Source organism: Vulpes lagopus, chromosome X (assembly GCF_018345385.1).
Source record: "Vulpes lagopus strain Blue_001 chromosome X, ASM1834538v1, whole genome shotgun sequence".
In the NCBI taxonomy this organism is placed as follows: Eukaryota; Metazoa; Chordata; class Mammalia; order Carnivora; family Canidae; genus Vulpes; species Vulpes lagopus.
The window spans coordinates 101,497,861-101,520,071 of NC_054848.1; the positions used below are offsets into that span (position 1 = coordinate 101,497,861).

The 22,211-nt window shown below is 36.9% G+C and overlaps 1 protein-coding gene across 11 annotated transcripts in view; it reads right to left on the minus strand.

Annotated features, from left to right (window-relative positions):
* LOC121483013 (fibrous sheath-interacting protein 2-like) overlaps positions 1-22,211 on the minus strand; it is a 72,143-nt gene that overhangs the window by 14,146 nt on the left and 35,786 nt on the right. For all 11 annotated transcript variants that reach the window (XM_041741225.1, XM_041741230.1, XM_041741228.1 and 8 more), the window contains 2 exons: positions 12,198-21,084; positions 1,746-11,083 (listed from right to left, as the gene is read on the minus strand). In XM_041741225.1, the coding sequence (XP_041597159.1) occupies positions 1,746-11,083; positions 12,198-21,084 (18,225 nt within the window). The remainder of the gene's footprint in view (positions 1-1,745; positions 11,084-12,197; positions 21,085-22,211) is intronic.

A 22,211-nucleotide genomic window follows, 5' to 3' on the forward strand; every position in this document is an offset into this window, starting at 1 on the left:
CTGGTGGAGAGAAATAGTGGATCAAAAGCTTAAAATTGTCTTTATGGCTCTCTATGTGTCACTGTAAGAGTCTGATAGGCCTGTGTCTGTTGTGTTAGAAGTTTTGGTATCTCAGAATAGCAAACAAAGCCTTGCTTGTCGATCACTGACTGAGGACTAGCCTGGGAATTGCCTGGGTTCCTTAAACCAATCTCCTGTTCTTTCCAAAACCTCTATGCCCACGTTGGGGATGGACAGCACTGCTATCCAGATTGTTGCAAAGCATCTGTCTTAACTGAGCTAGGCTAGGTCTATTTGCTTTCCCTGAGACAGCTTTCGCTTCCGTTATGAGTAGTGGCAGTAGTTGATTTGGATTAGATATTCTCTTCCAAATTTCTGTGGGCTATAAAAAGATAAAGTACTGATAAAGGATGTAAAAGAAGAAAGCAGGTAGCCAAAACTGACAGATGATTAAGACGTAATGACTTAGAGGTAATGTTCTGTAGTTTAGACACATAGATTTTGTGCCCAAGGAGTTACTTATATATAAATGAAAGCTACTAAGTAAATGCTAATGTAATTTTGAGAACCCAGAGAGAAAAGGACATTTTAGAGCTGGAAAGGACTTTCATCTGGTCCAAGAAACTAAGGACCAAGAAGACTCCATTAGTGTCTATGACCATCTCAGTATTTGAGATTAAAAAGTACCCATAATGTATTCTCCAGCTCTGAGACTTAGTTCAGTGGGTTGGAAAATAATTCTAAGGAAAACATGCTCCTAGGCTTATGCTCCAAGCAGGCTGGTTCTCTAGAACTTTACTCAGTTTGTAAATCAGAGACTATACCCTGAGTGTAAGTACATACCATCATCCTTGTAAGAGGCTCATTTATATGGAGGGAATTTGGTGTTATGTGAGAATGTGAGGCTGGAGGAGTATAACTCCATCTCCTGGAAAGACCATCCCTATGCCCTATTGCCCTAAGATCTGTAATATGAACTATTTTTTCAATAGTCATATTATACCAAGGACAGTGTTTTGGCATTTTTGGCCTCTTTAAAGTATATTTGGAGCCCAGATACAAGACTGCAGAAAACCTAGTTCATAAAAATAGAAGTAGGAAGACAGCTGGGTCTAGAGCAAAGGTAGAATGGGAAAGAAACTGGGTCCAGCCTGAATGTATAAGAGTATAGAGACCTGGGAAAGTATTATGTAATGAAAGTGAAATAAGAAGAAACAAGTGAATTCTAAAGTACTATTGATGAATGCTGCTAAGTAAAAACAATACTACTGTGGAGACTTACATTTGAGGATTTAAATCTTTAACCAGTTGACTTGTTATTATAACTGGCCCATTTGGACTCATATAATACTATGATAATGTATATCCATAAAACAGAACTGTGGGGATTATAAAAATTGCATTTCTTCCATGTTGCCAAATGAGGACTACAAGTCTAGGCAGTCCTGTTTGCTGGTAAGGACATCTCCCTGCATTCCCATTCTTCAGGAAATGGCAGTTTAGTCTGACTAGCTAATGGAAAATAGCCTGCCATCTTTTACATGGAGCCACACTCCTGATGGGGTGAGTCCTAGGAAAGCAGAGAATTGCTTGAATTGGGGTGTCCCAATTCTATTGGGCTGGGCAAGAGAAAATTGACCATATTTTACAAATGCATTCCCATAGATCTGCCTGAGGAGGGAAATCACAGGACAACCAGGTCTCAGTAACTACCATTTCTTTTCACTATTGCGTTTAGCACTTACCTCTAATGGTCTTAGGTTCAGTCTTCCCATCTCATCCAATGAGACACGGTTTTTTTGCTTTCGCTTTCCTGCATCAGATATGTTCACTGAGTGACTCCTCCCACTTACTGATATCCTTCTCAGTGCCTCGATGCTATATCCAGTTCTAGTTAAACACTCCAGCTGCAGTTTCTCAAGAGGTTGTGTTTTTATAGAAATGACTCCTAAGTGTTCTGCAACAATGTCTGGATCGATATTGATTGGCTGTTTCCCACGGTGAGGAACTATTTTAATTGGAAGTTCCTCTTCACTTACGCCTTGATCTAATTCTTTTTGCTCTAGCTCCGGCTGGCTTTTAACAGCATACTCATGTACCTTTTTGACAATTTGATCAATATCCAAATCGCTAAAGATATCAGCCTGTGAATCTTTGGGGCTAACTGTTTCTAATGAACAGCTGGAAACTTTACTGATGAGTAAAGAAGCTATCTCTTTAGGGAAGACATTGTTTGTACCTTTCATGTTGTAATAAAGTTCTTCATGTGTTCCAGATTGTTGCAGTACCTGATTATAAACAGAATCAACCATCTGAGAAATAATTTCTATACTTTCTGGACTTAAAAAGGTTTCTTCAGGATCAGTAGCGACAACATTAATGTTATTTCTGGAAATTTCAGCTGTCACACATTTTGTCAGTCGAGATGCAATTTTCTTTACCTCAGACTTTGATAAGTTTTTCACATCTCCGCTTGAGGCCCATGGCACCTTTACTAGTTTAGCCAAGAACAAGGCCAGTGTTTCCTCTAAAAACCTAGCGTTTAACACAGTCTCCTTTTTGGTTGAAGGCTTTTTCTTTGACTTAAGGTCATCAATGATCTTAACCACTTTTTCCATAATTTTGGCAGCTTCCAGAACTAACTCTGAACTTGATGCTTCTTCTACTTGAGGATGAAATTCTGAATTGGAAATTCCCTTCACCATTAAAAATCCTATTATATCAGAGAGAACATTGCTCTTACTCATTAAATCTTTATACACTGAAATATGGGAGCCAGAGTGCTTTAAAACACTGTTATAAACAGAAGTAACTACTTTTTCAATAGTGGTACTGTCTGCTAAAGATACAGTGGGTGATTCTTTGGCCTGTGGCACTACTGTAATTTGACTTTTAGAGAGATATTCTTGGAATGAACTTAAGATTTTTGAGATTATTGTTTGCATTTCAGCATTTAGAGAATTGTTTTGTTTCTTACCTGCTTTTGGAAACATAGATAAAAGCTTTGACAAAAAATTTACAGCAATTTCTTCTATTATGGGAAAAGGCAGTTTGTAAGCCTGTGATGGCTGAGGCTGGGGAACTTCAGTGGTTTGGATGACATCTTTAAGGATGTTTTCAACAACACTGTCAATTTCTGTACACTGATGTGGTGTTAGCTCTCCAGAAAAGTAGTTCTGCAACTGGTTGCCAGCCACTTCCTGTACAACTAAATTAACTATGGTTTCTGAAAGGATTTTGCAACCCCTGCTGGCACAATTTTGTATGCTCTCTTGAGATCCAAATTGTGGCAAGAGATTGTTATAAATAGTTTGAACCACTAATTGAATGATTTCATCATCATTAGGATGTAAGGATTGTACATATTGTACAATCATATCTTTATCTTTGGAGATCTCTGTCATAATTGTACTTACAAACTTCATTTGAAGGAAATCCAGTTCTGCGTGCAAATTATCTTCAGATGTTTCTGTTTTAGCACTGGCTACTGTTGAGAAAATTTTTGATAGAAGAGAAGAAATTATACTTTCTAAAAATTCATGAGGTAGCATTATGGTATATGGTGATGATGTTTGACATTCTTTACAGGCTGTTTGGATGCCCTTATGGACCTTTTTCATTACCTCCGTAGATTCTAGAGGCAAACATGCTGCAGCCGGAACCTCATCATAAAGTAGCAAGTTTAGCTGATGCTGAAAACTTTCTTCTATCACTGCATTAGCTAGCTTTCTTGCCAAATTTTCACCATTACTATTTATGTCCTTGTAAATGGAGTCTTGAGATCTATATTCCCGCAAAATATTGCATATAGAGGAGTGAACAATCTTCTTGACCAGCATTTTATCACTTGATGGTATGTTAGCCATAGAAGGTGCCTCATCGGAAGAAGCTGTCTTAGTTGCAGCTGCCATTTTTTTCTTTCGAGGTGCTTTATCCACAGATGGTTCTTTCTGCCTTAGAGGTACATTGTGAACTGATGAAACTGTATCTGCAGAGGGGAGGAACTGACTTCCCTGACCTGGGTTTAATACTTTAATTTGAGCATCTGAAAACTCCCTTAACAGAGAATTAATCAGTTTCATAGCTGTGTCACAGAGCTCAGATTGATTTACAGTATTGGTTACATTTTGACATGCATCATTGGTACCCCATGAAGAATTAAAAACCAATTTGTTAACTATTTCAGACAGAACATCTTCTAAAAAGTTAGCAGGAAAAACCCCACAGTTAATTTCTTGTGGATTGTCTGGTTTACTAGGTTTACTTTTAATCTCTCTATCTTTACTTTTTTTATTCTCTTCTTCTTTTGCAGGAGCACCATATTTAGCTGGATTTATTGAGGCAGGCTGGGCAAAATCCTTGACATCTACTTGGGTTATATATACTTCTTTATCACCTAAGGAATTTGGGGATTTTGAATCATCTACTGGTCCTTGGAAAGAAGATATTTCTAAAACATTTATGCAAATGCTTTCAGGGACATTTTGGACATGTTTAAGATGCAAGATCTGTTTGTCATCTGTAATTCCGTAAGGTGGAGAATCTCTCTTCTCTTGGATCTTTCTGTTTCTCACTTTGGATTTCAGAGATGATAATTCAGAAGGTGTATTTTCTTTTTCTAATGAACTCCCTCTTTTCTTTTCACGCTTCCTTTTATCTATTTTTAAATCTGGTTCCAGGACAACCTTTCTGTTTTTTGTATCATCAGTAGCTAATGAAAGATGTTGGTATATCTCAGCACCTTGCCCTTTCTCCTCTTTTATACCCAAATTGTCTTTCTTTTTGCTTTCATTCTTTCTAAGTGCCATACTCAAATCTGGCCCCCGACTATCTTCACTTTCCACATGAGTTGTTTGAGAAGTAACTTTTAATGCCTTCTCATTCTCTTTTCCAATTGAACTTTCCTTTTTCTTTTCATCCCCCCTTCTTTTATCTGCCACACCTCCACCTAACCCTGATGCTAGGGTAGTTAATTTGCCCTTCCTATTGTGAGTTATAGCAGTACATAACAGCTCCTGGATGCTGCCTGTCTTCATAGATGCCTCCGCCTTTTTGAAATTCTCTTTTCTATTAAGTGCTCCTCTGCCTATTTGTAAAGTGTGCATTATGTCTTTTAGGCCTGAGGTTAGAGGAGTAAGTGTAGGTAATTGTTCTAGTGAAGAAACTGGATTGTCCTTCAAGCTTCTATTTATTTTTGTAAAGGTATTATATGGTAGGTGTTGAACTCTTTGGATGATGTTATCCACATTTAAAAATGAAAAGAAGGTGGAAAACCAGTCTCCTGAAAAAAGTGGTTGAATCTTGAAAGCAGAGATTGCCTTTTTGGCTAAAGCAGCTATCATCTCTATAACGATGTTACTTCTGTCATCTTTTTGAAGATTGTTAGATCCATACACTTCTATGAACTCATTGTACACAGAATCAGATACTTTATTGACTGTCTCTTTATCTATTGGTGGAAAAGAAAACATTTCTCCAGCATTAGCTAGGACTTTGATTTCACTTTTTCTAAATTCCCCTATCAGGGCATTTGCGAATTTTATAGCCATGCTCATGCAGTCTTTTTCTGATACCTCTTTTTCCTTAGGGTTTTCAGCAATACTTGGGAGAGTATAAAGTTTGCGAACAAGGTCAATTATAAGATCTTCCAAAAATGTAGCACTATACACAGAAGCCTGTGGGAAGCCTTTTGGTATTTTTTCTTTACCAGGGTTCAAGAGTTCAACGACATAGTCATTTTTGGGTAAGTCACAGAGAGATGATTCTTCATCACATAAAAATGGCTGCAGATGATGGTCCACAATTTCTTTCATAATGAAACCGGCTATTCTCTTGAGGAATGAACCTCCTTTTTTGTATGTATCACTCCATGTTTCATTTTCTAATTGAAGTTTTTTCATAATATCATTACATATGGAATTAACGAAGTTCTCACTTGCCCCTAATTGCATACTTTCTACATGCTCCTCTGCTGTGGCAAGTCTAATTTCGTGTTCAGAAATTTCTGTTATAATTTCATCAGCCAGTTTTGAGGCTGCATTCACAAACTCATAATCTGGTGGCACCTCTTTCTCATTTAGTTCAGTTTCAGTCTCAGATGAAGGGAATATATGTACTAGAAGCTTGTAAGTAATATCTTCTAAAAGAGAACGCGGCAATACAGTGATGCATGATGGTAAAACATGGCTATCGTTGATGCTGTCAAGCACATTTCTGATGATGTTCTCCTCTTGGAGGAAGGAATAGGAAGAAGTTACTAATTCTCCTGAAACTAATGACTCCACTTGATAATCATAAATTTCTCCTAATAGCAAATAACATAATTTTTCCCCAAAACTGATGGCATCACTTTGTATAGCTCTATAAATATGAATCAGAGATTTATAATCATCTAATATTTTTTCATAAATTCGGCTGACAGTTTTTTCAACCATTTCTTTATATCCTTCTGAAAAATGCAGACTTTCATCCAAGTGATCTGCAACTAAAATTTCTGATGTGGTGAATTCCAGCACAATTGATTTTACTAATGTAGTAACAATGTTAGTTACGTTGGTTTTTGCTTTACATGAGTTTTTGGCAGCCAAGACATTATGAGAGAATACATAAAGGATTCTGCATAAAAGCTCAGAAATTACATCCTCTAAAAAGATGGCTGAATTCACAATAAGCAATAATTCCCTTTGTTTAGGATCTGTTGCTCTCTGATGAGAAGTTTGACCCACTGTACCTAAAGCAAGAGTTTTGTCTCCAGATAAGAATGACTCAAGATGATGGTTAAATATTTCTTTTATTATATAACTTGCTGTTTTTGTAATGGGTATATTACTTATGCCTTTTTTATCTTTTGTAAGAGACTGGTATAGATTTGAATGAGAAATATTAGTATAAATGGTATCAACCATAGCCTGGATATCTTTCTCTGAAATCACATTTTGTTTTTCATTTCCATGTTTAATAATGCATATTGCATGTTTAGAAATTATTGACATGATCTCATCAATCAGCCTCACAACTATGTTGCTGGAGTCTGACTGCAAAAAGTCTGGATCTTCTGCACTGCCCTTCAATGGATTTATCTGAGATAAAACCTGAGTGACAATTTTTTCTAAATGTGTATGTGATAATATGGTGGCATATGTTGTATAAGTCTGTCTTCGGATTCTTAATTTACTAATAGCATAATGAACTCTCTTTATCAAAGCATCAGCATTGAGTCTTGAATATGGTTTAAAGGGCAGCTTTGCTATGAAATCTGGATGAATTTGGAAATCAAAAACTTCAGCCAGGATAATTTTAGTTACTCTTTCAGCCAATGTTTTTGTGTCACTTAGAAAGTCTTTATCAGTTTCCAGTTCATATTCTTGTAAAACTTTGCTATATGCCGTGTCAATAATTTCAGTCACTACTTCTGTATGTACTGGTGGCAAACACAATTGTTCCTTAGCATTTTCTAGGATACTAACTTGAGCTTTTGAGAATTCTTCTGTTATCAAATATATGAGTTTTTCAGCTGTTTCCAATAGTTCTTTTCCTGAATCTCTTAATGGGTTTGTTTGCACAATACCTAACACCCTGTGGAATATTTTGCTTAAAACCCCAGAGATCACATCTTCCAAAAATGCTGAGGAGTAAACACCAGCAAAAAAATCCTGCCTTCTCATATCATCAAAGTGTGTATATGATGGAGGAAGTAATGACTTTCCATACACAAATGGATGGAGATGCTGCTGACAGATATTTTTAATGATAAAACATGCTATTCTATCAATAAGAACATTGTTACTGCTTATGATATCGTGTTCAACTGCTTCTTGAGACTCAGAGTTTTGCAACATATTTCTGAACACAGAATCAACGAGATGCTGAGCATCATCCTCTGAATAAACAGATTTGGTTTCTTCATCTTTTGAAAATCGAATTTCATGTTGGGAAATTTTCATCCTAATATCACTGATTAGCTTTGAAGAGATTTCACCACAATTAATTCCTGATCTGCCTTTTGGGGTTTTGCCATATGGAACAATGTTATATGTGGAAGGAAATATTCTAGATAATAGCCCTCTAATTAGGTCTTCTAAAAGTGTGTATGGCAGCAAGGTATTATATGGAGATAAATGCAGGCTTGGCTTGGTAGATTCACTGCTGCCACTAAAGATGTTCTGAATAATGTTCTCTGCTGTTAAAGTAGCATGGGAGGAAGCTGACAAATCTCCAGAAAACAGTGGGTGAAGAACATAATCAGAAATAGCTGCTACAATTAAATTGGTAACATTTTCTGCAAAAATATCACTGTCTTTGAGTTCTTCATTATCAGTCTCAAGGGTTAGCCCATGCTGTTGCAGAATATTTCCGTAAACTGAATTGACGAGTTCATCCACAGTGTCTAGATCTACAGTGGGGAAAGCCTGCTCTTGGTTATCACGAAGAATGCAGATTTTAGCTTTGCTAAAATGGTTATTTATTGAGTTTACTATTTTTTGGGTCATTTTATCCAGTTCACATTCAGTGTTATATTTTGGACTGAAGACCTTTGATAATAGCCTGGCAATGATATCTTCTACAAATGCATTAGGATAAAAGTCCATTCCTAGTGATGATGGCTTCTGGGGTCTATGGGACTCTGTGACCTCACTGATAACCTCTTTAACCATATTCGATATTTCATCCAGTGGAGTCACTGAACAAGGTAAGCCCTCTCCACACAAAAAAGGTTGAAGATGATTTTCAATAATCTCTTGAATAAAGAGACTGGCTATTCGGTCAATCATAAGTGGGCTTTGGCTTACTATGCTTTTCTGGACTGACACAAGAGAGTCAGACATCTGTAAAACATTATTATAAACAGACTCCACCATATTTTGAAGGTTTTTTTCTGTATATAGATGTTGACAGTCATATTTAGTGAGCCAAATCTTATGCTTTGAAATGGCTAACAAAATCTTATTTATTATACAGGCAGATATCTCATTAAAATCTGAAGTCAATAAATACTTCTTTCCCAAGCATGAAGCCTTCCAAGGTGGAGAAATGAGCTGAGATAATAGCTTCCTGATGACATCTTCTAAAAATGAGTGTGATAACACGGTAGTATAGCCCATTGAATGTTGATCTTGGTAATTAAGTTCTCTCAGGTTGTTTTGAAGTTTCTGTAATATATTTTCAGCTTTAAGAGGGTAATATGAATTAGGCATGAGCTTTGCTACAAAGCACAATGGGAGTTGGTAGTCTACACTCTCTTTCAATATGCCATTAGTTATCTGTTCTGCTATTGAGGCGGTAGCATGTGTCAGACGACTTCCACCAGTGACTTGTAGTGCATATTCCCATGAAACATCACTATTAACTGAGTCAACAATCTTTCTAACAGTTTGTTTATCGATTGGTGGAAAACATATCCTTTCTTCAACATCTCGTAAAACAGTGACTTGAGCATTGTTAAACTCATTCACCACGGAGTTGACATCTAATATATTTACCTCATTGAGTTGAGCTTCAGTGATGTTTACATTTTTGCTCTGCAATGAGGTGGAGAGCTTAAGGAAAATGTCTGCAATTATTTCCTCCAGAAATGTGGCAGAATAAACTCCTGTGTTCATGCCTCCTGGATATTGTGTGTTAAGAATGGCTGTTGCATTCACTTCCTTTTTACCTGGTCTTTGAAGAGGAGGTAGAGGAGGGAATTTTCCTGAAAACTGCTTACCAAATGGGGCTTTCATTTTGGAATGAATCACCCTGAGGTTATTCAGTGGTTCTGTCAAAGGCTTGCTGTCATAACTCATGAATCTTACAGAGCATTTACCCTGTCTTGAATGTTTTAATTCTGGCCTTTCTCCTTTTGGGAAACCAGGGAGTCTTTTTCTTGTTCTATACGTTAAATGCTTGTTTGCAAAAAGTGGACTTCTGGGAGGTTGGTATATACCACAGGACAGTTTTTCCATTAAAGATTTTACCAAGGTATGGGAAATAATACTAAGCATAGATTCTTGATCTGTTTCTGCCAGATTTTCCAAAAGGCCTGACACGTCATAATCCTCAAGTGGTGAGCCATGGTCGATTGTTCCCCTGCAATAATTCTCTATATTTGGAAGTATGTTGCGCAGTTGACCTTCTGCTGGTATTTCACCAGAAAGAGAACCATCTGTAAGGAGGCTGTTGGCTGTACATTCTTCCAAAAGTATTTTAATAAGTGTCTCACATACAAGATTCAGAATAAAAACTGATTTTGGGGAGAGCCCTGGGTTATTTCTAGGTATTCTATGACTTTGCTGATTATTTGAAGATAGGAAACTTTTTTGTGGTATTTTACCAGAATCCCTATCCCAATTTGGGCATTCATCTGGCAAAACCAAATTGAAAACAATATTGGAAATTTTATTGACTATTTCTTTGGAGTCACGAGTTTTTAGGCTACTGACCAGAGAGCCTAACTTACATTCCAGAGAGTTTAGTTGATTTTTCTGTACTAGTTGATTAATTTGGTGAGTAGGAGATGATTTCCAGTCTCTGGAGCCTGTCTGTCTTTTCATAGTTTTGGTTTTGTTGTGAATGGGAAAACTATGGCTTTTCAGCATGGAGAGTCGTTTGTTTCTTCCTCTGCTGTCAGGCTGGTGCTTTATTCCTATTTCTTTGGACAGAACATGGATCACTCCTATTAAGAGATCCTGAAAGAGATTGTCAAAGTCAGCCACAGCTACTCTTGGGCAATAAATATATTTTGTTCTCACAGAAATGACTTCTTGTGTAGAATCCACCTTTAAAATCTCACTATTAAAAAGGATTCGAATAATGATTTCAGAAATGCTTAAAGCAAGTCCTCTGATAGAAACTGGAAATACTTGTGAATGAATTAAAATAACCTTGCTAAAAGATGAATCTTGATTTTCCAGTGATTTCTGTTTTGTTCCATCATCTTCAGTACAATCAGACAGCCTTGACATTATATAGGAAATAACCAATTCAGTGAGATGTTCACAAAATTGATAAAGTGAAGAATCATAGTTAATGCTTCCTAGAGGCTGTTTGAATTCATATTTTTTCCTTAACAGTGTGGATGCAATAGATACTTTGTCATCAAGAGGACCTTAAAGCAGAAAACATTACAATTTTTAACATGCATTAAGGGAAAATGTTGAGCATTCAAAACACTAGCAATTTTTTATACATGAATTCAAGAAATAGAAAGACCTAGTCAAGAAAGGAACTGAGTTTTCTTCAAATCTCTATATCCCACCTGTGGAACTTTATTTTGGCCAGAAGGAAGAAAACAGCCTAATAAAATTCAGATCTCTAAGTGCTGGTTTATTCCTTGTATAGCGAAATCCTGGGGCAGATAAATGATTTTCAGCTTTAGTTGCAATGCCCTAAAGTGATTCTAGTCATGATTACAGACCTCATTTAACTCTTGAAGCCATTTTCAACTGTTTAGCTAATTATCCAGTTTGGGACTATATAGTACACAGTAAATTGAACTGGATGAAATTTCTGATGTTTGACAGTTTTTGACACATAAAAATGGTTATTTCATATGGTTCAACCCAGTATGTGCATCTCAGCATTTACAGGAAGGGAGTGCAGATATCCTATTTGTAAGCATGGATTTAGAGTATTGTACTTAAAAAAGAACTTAAGTCAGAACACTGAACATGAACAGAAGAAGTTTAAGGCCATTGTTCTTACAAACTGTATCATCAATAATTGCAAAGACTTTAACTATTTATCTCAAAAAGAAGTTGGATCATTACAGTCAACTATGTATGAAGTCTGACTATAATGTTAGAAGTCTTTTTAAGAAAATAAACACAAGACAAAGCAAACCTTCTTTGAACTGTTACCTGGGAATTGCCTTTAGGGCAACTATATGTCCCAAGCAAGACATCATCATGTCATAGCGATACCTCATGCCCAATCAAAATATCTTACTTTAAATTATGCCCATTTAATTCTATCTGTTGATAGTGAAAACTGAACAACACCTACCTCTCCAAATAAAAATTATGTAAATCTGTCAACATTTTTTTCCTTTAGCATACTGACCAGTTGAAAAACACATAGTTAAACAACCACCCCAAATCCAAGGCTATTTTCAGAGAAGCAATGAATGGAGCTTCTTGGATTTGAGAGTTACAAATAAGACTCATTGACTTTTTTCCTCTAAAATGATGCCACCTCTTTATAAGTCATCCCTCCTCACTCACCTCTGGTTTCAAAGTTCTTGAAATGTGTGACCACAGCTGTAGTAACATATCTTGCTACAAGATGGATTTCATGTTGTCCCAGTTCCTGATCTGCAGAAGTAATGACTTCAGTCTCTTTGCAGGGTTCTGTTATCTCTAACTTTGGATACTTGTCTTTCCACTTTTCTAGTAAAGTGAAATCTTCTCCACTTGCTGTAAGGTTTTTATTTTTTTCTTTGGTTATAGAGCTAATTCTTTCTTCCCATATTTTAAGCAAGCTTTTCTCATCCTTTTGTTCTTCAGACATTATAGACAAAGGCTCTGCCTTTGATATAAAAATTGGCTTCATTGTTTCTATACTTTCATTAATATGTGGGGTTTGACTTGGAAGGTCATAACTCAACAGCATGGTATTAATATTTTCGGCAGCTACACATATTTTAAGTGGAGAAACTGTTGTCTGTATTTGGTTTGGCTTAAGAACTGGTTTGGGCAGCTCATAGTGAAGAACTCTTGGATTTTTACCTTCTTCCATTTCTATAAAGGACGTGGGGTGCTGTGATGCTGCTTCCACAGAGTCACTGGATTTCTGAGATAGTTTTTGTAAGACATTGTCTTCTGGGAGAGAGCTGTTTCCCTTCACAGATTGATCAAAATGGCTGAGGCCTTGGCCTTCACTTCTACAATATAATGGTTTAAGTTCTGATTCAAGTTCTTCCAATGGCTCTGTGATTTTAGGAGTATCTTCTGCAGAGTATCTGACATACAAAGGTAGATTTGATGACATCTTCTCCTTTGCTTTTCTATCTTCCTCTGAATACAAAAATAAGCTAGGGATTTGTGGAAGATCATCCCCACAGCTAACTCCCTTTGACTTTGAAGTGAACATTTCCATCCCTGTTGCAAATCTGGGCCAGCTGGCAGTGTAGGCATTTTCAGCTACTTGGGGCAGATTTTGCTTTGGATGGCTTTTGATCTTCGACTCATAGAAATAAGTACACTGGTCCATCAGTGTGCTGATGAGCTGACTTGCCACAATGTTTTCTTCAAATGTGCTAATTGAAGATGGTTCCATTTGGCATTTTCCTTTGTCTAACCTGTTCTTAATTATACCAAGCATGTCATTGACAGTGTTAGCAGTATAAGTAAGCAGTTCTGAATGGAATGAGTGAAGCTGTCGAAGGGTGTTGTGCGTGTACTCCTGGGAAATCATATTACTTGATTTAGATTCCTTAGGAAACTTATACGGTGGTTGTAACTTGGGCAGTATTGTTTTCATTAATGGCTTCTGTTGGACAGCAAAAAAGTTTTCAATAGGTATTTTCACAATTTCAGAAAAGGCATAGATAGAGATATGTTTAAACTGTAGGTCTGCAAATGATTCTAAGGTGTTCAGAACCCCTTCCATGATCTCTTGAGCAATTCGGTGGCTAAAGCCCCCACGTATTTTGTCTTCCAACTTTGTGTGATATATAGGAACACTGTTGAGGTTGTTTGTTTTTAAGGAGCCACGCTGACTTCTAGTAGTAGTTTCTTTCTTGGTTTCTAGCATTTCTTTACCATCTGTTATGAACATCTGAGTCATGAAGTATACCTCTAATTTTTCTAATAGCTTTTTAACAATTTCCTGACCAAATATATTAATTTGTGCTTGGGAGCCCTCAGCTCCAGAAGCAGCTCTTTTAAAGTTATGGTACCTGCTTTCACAAGCCTCAAGAGGTAAGGAATTTAAAAGTGAAACAGATTGTTCTAATTCCTTTGTTTTCATTGAAATTTCATTCAAAACAGTCTCGGCTATCAACAATAGTTTATATTTTTCATTTTCCATGTCATTTGATTCTGTTTGCCATTTATCAAACATTTGTCTAAAAATATCTTCTTTAGGGAAGATTTTCTCTAGCGGAGAAGAAACATTCTCCAAAGAGAAATGGGGCTCTGGATTTGCAAGAGAGATTGTCCTAAAACTCCCCTGTGAAAGTTTGAGATCATGTGAGTATGAGCCTTTTATTTGGCTGGCCAAATTTTCATTCTTTGTAGTATATAATCCTTGCAAAACTGCATTAACTATTTTACTTGCTGTCATGATTTGATCAGAAGTTAAAGTATTTACATTTACCATTAGTCTATTTTGCCTCACCTTTTCAAATTCATTCAGAATTGTTTCCAGAATATTGATTATTATATCCTTGGCATACATTTTTAGTTCCGCAGTGGGGAGTTTTGTTCTCACTAAGGAGTTTTTGGCATCTCCTGTTGATACCAGGTATGGCAGACCAATGGCAGTATTGGACTGACTGCCTCTGAAAGTCCTCTCCCTAGGACTTAACTTGGACTTTCTTTTGGCTTTAGCACCACTAGGTCCTAGTTGTGGTTTTGTTCCAGATTTAGGTGAAGAGATAACGTTTGATTTTGCTTTGAGGTTTGTTTTAAAACTTACATTAGGGCTCCCTTTGGAACTAGAACTGCATGGTCTCAGAGATTGCACTCCATCAGACTGATCTTTAGGGGACAAATTCTCTTCTAGATATGGCAAAACAAAATTTGTGATCTTTTTGAGGACCTTTTGGACCAATTCTTCACCCACTCGTGATGGAGAAAATTGCAACAAGGTGTTTTCTAGTGAAGTGACACTTCTGATGCCTGTGTAAGAATAAATTTGCAGTATCCCATGTTCAAGGGGAACACTTCTTTCTGCTTGTTTCAATTCCTGAAAGCATGATGGATTCACCAGTAATTCATCATGGCCAGATACTTCCAATTCTCCCTTGGTCTCATTCTTTTCATATAAGGATGTCATTACTATTGAAAACATTTTTCTGAAAATGCTTTCAACTATGTCATTTGCAACGTTGTTTATATGTGACTGCAAGGTTTTCTTCCGTGTTGCTGCTGTTTTCATTTTAGAATCAAATGTAAAGTGGGGGGGTTCGTTAAATGGAGGCCAATTGTCTATGTCTTCCATTACCCTTTGATACACCTTCTTTAAAATTTCCTTAACTGCACTTAACAAAGCAGTTGTTTTTTCCTGTTTAGATTCTCCATTTCTAAATATTTCTTCCAAAACCCTTCTCAGGTTTTCTGCTTCTGACATAATTTGGTTTTGATATGGGTATTTTGAAAAAAGAGACAGTTCAGCGTTGTCTTCCATCTTTCTTTGACCCGGCAATATTTCATTTTGTACAGCTAGTTGCATAAACAGGCTAGAATTCTGCTGTGAGTAAATCCTACTTGTCTTTAAAGATATTTTATCATGTAAACTCTTTAAGATATTGTTGACAGTTTCACTTGCAATTATGTTTTCTTGGAATGAAGCATTGTTTGGATTTGAATACATCTTTTGGATTTCTATATCTATGTCATTTTTTATAAGCATCAAAATGGTACTGGTGATTATGTCAGCATAATCCCTAAGACTGGCTTGTGATATATGAATTGCAGGTTCATGTTTTCCCCTGTAATTAGAAAATGTGTAATCTGTGACCTCTTGACCAAGAATGGTTCTAGCTGTTGAGATTTTTAGTATATTCACATCTGATGGCATTTGGTTTGCTTCAAGAATTGCACTATTGTTTTGTTTACACTTTGTAAATTCTGGGCCAACATATGTTTTTTCTGTAGACTGAGTATCAGGAGTAAGTAGCAAATTAATTCTTTCTGTGGCAAAAGATTTTAATCTATTCAAAATGGCTTTAGTAATGAAGTGAACATTTTCCTCATATGGGTTGGAAGCAGATTTCTTGGCATCTTGTTTTTTAAGTACAGTTGTCTGATTATCATCAGAATAAACTGATTTCAGCTGTACATCTCTTCCCTTTCTTGCATATGGAAATATCACCTCATTCATTGAGTCTGCAACAGGAGATTGTCGATGCTCTGCTTTGGGAAATGCATCAGAAAATGTCAGGGGCAATTTCAGAGAAATAGAATCCTTTGCATTTATGCCAAGCATGATAGCAGAAGTGAGATTTTTAAGAACAATATCCACCATATCACTGGAAATCATAGTTACACACGACTTAGGAACTAAAAGCATTGAAATAGCCTTATTTACACACTTGGGATTTGTTGCAGAGTTTGCTTCTAAAGGTTTCCCACTTATGTTAAATTTATTAAGAGTGGACGCAGCAAGTAGGAGATTATTCTCATCTAGTGTTTTCTCACAGATGTCACTTAAGATACTCCTAATGGTATCTAGTATTTGCAATTGAAGTTTTTCTTGATAATCACTTTTATTGAACAGCTTTTCAACAATATGTTCTGGCTGATCTGAATTAATCTCTCTGTCAAATAGGTTTTTTTCATATTTGCCTTTAGTAGACACAATACTTAACACTGTGTTAACAATCTGACTTGGGATACTGTCAAAAACCACAATATTGTGGATTAAGAATGGACTTTTTGTTTCTTTATCTAACTCACGTTTGATTTCTTGTAAAATTTGTCTAGCCACTTCTGTTGCATATGTATTTAATTTACAGGCAGTCAGTTGACATATTGAGGTGGTCTTTCCTGATTTGTTATGATCCACTAAGCAATAGGAAAACTGATCATCAGAATAGGAATCTTTGGTTGATAGCCATGGTTGGCTTAAAGCAGTCTCATCCTCCCGTAGAGGCAAAGCCAATGGAATTGTGAAGCTGATATGAGGACAAAAGAGAGCTGTCACTTTGGAAGTAGCAAATGTTTCTAAATTTGTTAAAACTGACTGTATAATACCTTCAACTACATTCCTTTTGGTCATTTTACCACTACTAAATGTGGACTGAAATGTACATGGATTTCTGTCCAATGTGGTAGAGTGAAGAGAGGCCTTTTCTCCACTGGCATATTCAGGAAAAGAGGTATTTCCTGGGTAGGTGATAGTGTTATATGCATTTTCACTTGCACTTCTATCTGTCATGACAGCAGAATAAAGTTTTTGAAGTATGGTTCTAACAACGTTATCTGCAACAACAGTTACGTCTGCCTCAGACACTAAAAGATCCATTCTTTTATCCATAGATTGAATTGATTTTTGAGCAACTGGCTTATCACCAGGATGAGGAATGTCACATAAATGGGACTGGGAGAGAGTAAGCACATTTAATTGATCAATTAAGTCATTCTGAAAAATTTCATTCAAAATATTTCTTATAATGGGCACAACTGGGGACTTTTCTGGCTCTTTGAGTTCTACTTCAAATTTTTTAAATGTCCTTTCTAGTTCCCATTGCATAAGAGATTCTGATTTAGTCTCTTCTGGTGAGATTTCCTCCCCAGCACTTTCTTTCTCTATATCTGCAGGATCATCTAGATGTGACTCTGGGTCAGCCCCTCCTGGAAGAAAATTTCCATAAGTTGGCCTGTATCTGTAATTTTCAATCCCTTGCTCTTCTGGTTCAGTTTCATTAAATATATGAGGGGGCCCTATATCTAAAATTAAATTGACTAGATTCTTAAGCACTTCCTTCTCTTGTAGTGGCTTGGTTATGCATGTTTCCAAATATGGCAAGCTTACATTTAATTCCTTTTGAATAGCCTTCAAAATAGTACTTGATACTTTCTTTGCATGCATGTATAAAGCAGACTGCAATTGTTTTTCACATGTGTTTGTACAGATGTTGATACTTTCACTTTCCCAGTACCTCTTACTACTCTTTTTATTTTCATTGATTATAGCGCCCAGAGTTTCTAAATTTCTTTTGGCAAACTCTTTCAACTTAGCAAAAACCATTTCAAAGATACTGGAAACCATGACTTCCAGTTTATTTGGGTGCTTTTCTTTTGTGGTCCCTGTTTTGGGGGCAGTTGTCTTTCCCTTGTCGTTAGTCACCCCTTGACTACCTGGCTGGATCACACTGGACACCATGCTGGAGATTATGTCAGAGCATCTGCCCATTTCCTCAATAAGCAAAGCAAATGATATGCTGTCAGTATCAATATATTCTGAGATAGTTTTAAATTCTGAATTTGTGAAAACGTGATCCATCTCAACACTACATAATTTTCTAATGACATCTTCTAGAATTATACAAGAAATGAGCTGAATATTAGACTGCAATGCAGTTGTTCTCAAATTCTTGATCCACTCTCTGTTTTGTTCATCAGATAGGGGAGAGCATGGATGGTCTCCTATGAGCTTGTGTATCATATCATATAAAGTATCCCCAATTCTGTCTAACACTTGCAATCCGGTACATTTGTGAACTTCCTCTAGCATATGAGGACTTTGAGAAGGCACAAGTTTGTGTTGATCATTGTCAGAAGTTTCATATGAGACTTTAGACCTTAGCTTATCTGAAGGGAGCAGAACATTGCTTTTACCTGTATTTCCACTCAACAGTTCATAAATGCAAGCTGCTAATGAACCTGTCATAATGTCATTGTTTAGCTTTGTGACAAAAGAGTCTAATTCCTTTTCATTGTCAGCAAAAACTCCTGTATCAATAAAGCCTTTGGGAGGGTCACTCTTCCCAAGATTTAGATTTTTCTTATTGTATTTCAGTTCTTTCTGGATAGCATCCAAAACAATTTTTACTACTTTAGTTGTGTAAGTACTAAGGTAATATTGAAATGAAGATTTCTTGTCAGGTGCAGGTTTTGAATGGTCTGCAGAGCTTTCTGGTTTAAGGTGGTTTTGCAATTTTGGACTAATAAATGAATTTAGCTTCTTAAAAATTGTGTAAGTGATCTTATCATTAATGTGAACTGCAGGTTCAGGTGTTGATTCAGTTTCTTCAGGTTCTAACCAGGGATGTTTTGTAGGGTCTGTGTCAAGTACAGATAAAAATTTCATCTTCTTTTTACTCTCCAGCCGTATTTCTAAAGGCTCTTCATTTGGTATATCAGCATTATCTAGAGGAGTTTGAGGTACTGATGAAGAATGTCTGATAATGTGACTATAAGCTATGTGAAGTATTTTTAATACAGCATCTACAATTTCTTGAGCTACTATTTGGATTTCTGACACAGAGAACATCTTGTTCATCCATTCTTGATTGGACAGATCTTGTGGGCTTCCTGAGGTAAGAAGTGAAGCTTCCTTATCATTTTTATAATCGAAGTGACCAGAGGGCCCAGAAGATATGTCTTGGAGCATCTGTGCCAAAATACTTGTAATTATATTTTCTGAGGCTTTTTGTATTTGATGCTTTTCCTCTTGGCTGAAAAGCAAAAGGTCTTTATTCAAGCATGGCTTGTCCTTGAAAAGGTCCTTATTACCAGAAGCTGGAAGGTCAGTCTTTAATCCCCATTTGTAAAATGCTACTTGGTCTTGATAAGCTGGTTTTGTAGGTGAGTTCACATTTCTTTCGTACTTCAAATCAGCATTTTCCTTTGTTAAGCAGTGATCAGAAACCTGTTCTTGTAATTTTGCCTTTTCATCTTTGATAGATGAAATCAGTACATTTTCCACAATCTTGTCTATTTCTTTGTTTTCATCTTCAGAATAAAGAACCATGCCAGGAACATTAATGGGTGAAAAGAGACATCCATGTCTAGAATCATTAGCTGTTCTGGTGCTGGCGAGTCTGTGCTCTTCCTCAGGGCCAGAAGGACTACTCAGTCCGGGGTGTCTTCTCTTTTGGACATCTGTTTTTGCTGGTTTCTGATGTAACTGAGTCAAGACATCATCAAGTAGATGAAGGATGATGACTGTTTCCTCAGATGCAATGAGTTTCTCATTATTAAGTCCAATTTGTATATAATTTAGTATAGTGCTGATTGCTTCCTCTATATAACCAACCAGAGAGGATTGGGAAAAAATATTTGACACCAAGTTTTGTATGTCTTCTTTGCCAATCAAATTGGCTGCATCAGGTTCAACACTAGATTTCCTTTTGCTGGCTCTTTGAAGGAACGTATATCCTGGATCTTCCCTGTGTTGCTGATAAGCAGGGTCAGTCGTGATTTCAAGATGAGCAAGTTCATTTTGCTTAGAAGATGCAAGAGCTGTCAACTTTTCTAAAATCACGTGAATCATATCCTCTGCAATACCACTCATGTTCTCCACAGTGTAAGGCAGTGGAGCTTTTGAAGTTTTTTCTTCTGAAGACATGAAATGTTCCCTACTGGCTGTTAAGTCTGATTTAAAGGGAACTGACTGATTTTCTTGCGAAAATACCTCAATACATGTTTTCTCAACTGCAGACTGTAGCTTCTCAAGCACATATTCCATAATTTCAGCCGCTGCTGAGGAGATATTGACACTGGGGAGCAAGTCTCCTTTGTCAGCGTCAGTGTGATCAACCAAAGTTTCGGCCGTAACAGAAGCGAGAGTGGGGATGGTCTTGGTTAATTCAGACACCATTTCATGAAGTATATTTTCTAAAATTGACTCAGATTCCTCTTTTAGGTGATATTTAAAGTTATCAAAAACATTCTTTAACTCCTGTATCTCATTTACAACTTTTGCTTTTTCATCAGAAGACAGTGGGTGTTCTAAGCCATCTGTTTTAGTGGTAGCATCTTCAGATTTCTTTGTACCTGTTTCAGTCCGTGTGAAAAGGTGACTATCGAGTTTATAGGTTACAAGCTTGGGGGGTTCAGCAGTCTTATCACATTTAGGTTCAGAGGTTTTAGGTTGTTCTTTCCTGTGATGTGTTTTCCCTGTAACTGTTTTTCCTTTGTGGGCAGAAGATGGTTTTATGGGTGCCACTGGTTGCCCTACTGACCTGTCAGCTGTGTCTGCACAGGCCTCTGCCTGAAATTTTGCTGCCTGAATGCCTGTTTCATATAGAAGCATTTCACTGCATGTGCTGCAGCAACTCATACTACTGGAAGAGAGGGTAGTGTCATCAGGCATTGGGTAAGCAATATTTTGCAACCTTTCTTCATATTTTGTGATGGCTGGATATAATACACTGGTTACTGCAGCCACAACCCAGGTCATTATATTATGAACTATACTGTCCAGTTCTTCTGAAGTTACCTGGGAAGGAGGTAAGCAGGACACAAGGGAAATCACATATGAATTTACTCTATTGTAAGGACAGGGGCTAACCTTTCATTCCTTTATCAAACAATACATAGCTAGAATCCAGCCATGGTGTGTAGAGAGAACACAGGAAAGGATCTATTTATTTATTTTTTATTTTTTTATTTTTGGAAAGAATCTATTTAGATGAAGAGATTAATTTCAAGTTGGTTTATTCTCTGTGGCTATAATCTATTCTTTTGAATAAGATTCCCTTTGATTCAAAATCCCTTGGAACATTGATTTTCAGCATTTATTGCTGAGCATAAATGGCTTCCTGGTTAAAAAATAAAGATAAGTGGGTGTCTAGGCTCACAGAACACAAATGCTTTGGCAAGAAGTAAGACTGTGTTGATGATCCAAGTCATATTTCTTAAAAATAAAAACCAGATTATCTCTAACACAAAACAAATTTGCAGTCAAAACATTTATATGCCTTTGCAGAGATAGCCTCCTTTTATGTAGGCATCTGTCCTGCTAGTAGATAAGAGTGAAAAAGTACCACAGTGGAGGGGTCAGCCTGTGGCCTCTGTGGCCTGCCTCTTGCTGCCTTCCTGTCAGTTCACTGTGTTTTCATATATGCAGATAACTACAGCTACGTGTTAGGGATTAATTAATGGTCAACAACTAGCACTGATGATTTGGGGAAAATGAACAGGCTTTGGGTCCAGCAAAAAGTTATCAGTGTCAACTGTTTTGGAGATGGAGGCAGAGAATGGTTCATGAAGAAACACATCCATTTAGGTTGAAAAGGCTGAGCTAGAACTGGGACGGACTCAAAGGGCCAGAAGGCTGAGCAGTAGAGGGAAGCCTTCACTATGAGCTGAAGTAGAAACCCAGAGGGACCAGACCTAAATGGCCTTTCCCTCAAGGGTTAATTGTACTTATGGTCACAGCTTAGACTGGACTGGAGGCAGATGCAAAGTGTACCTGCAAAACTCTCTACTAGCTTATGTACTTCTACTTATTGTAGACATATTTTAGGAACTTAAAAATCCTCCTGCCTATAATAAAATAGTATGTTTTTAAGTTTTTGTTACCCTCAAGACAGCCAGATCAAGAATGCATACCTTCTACAGAAA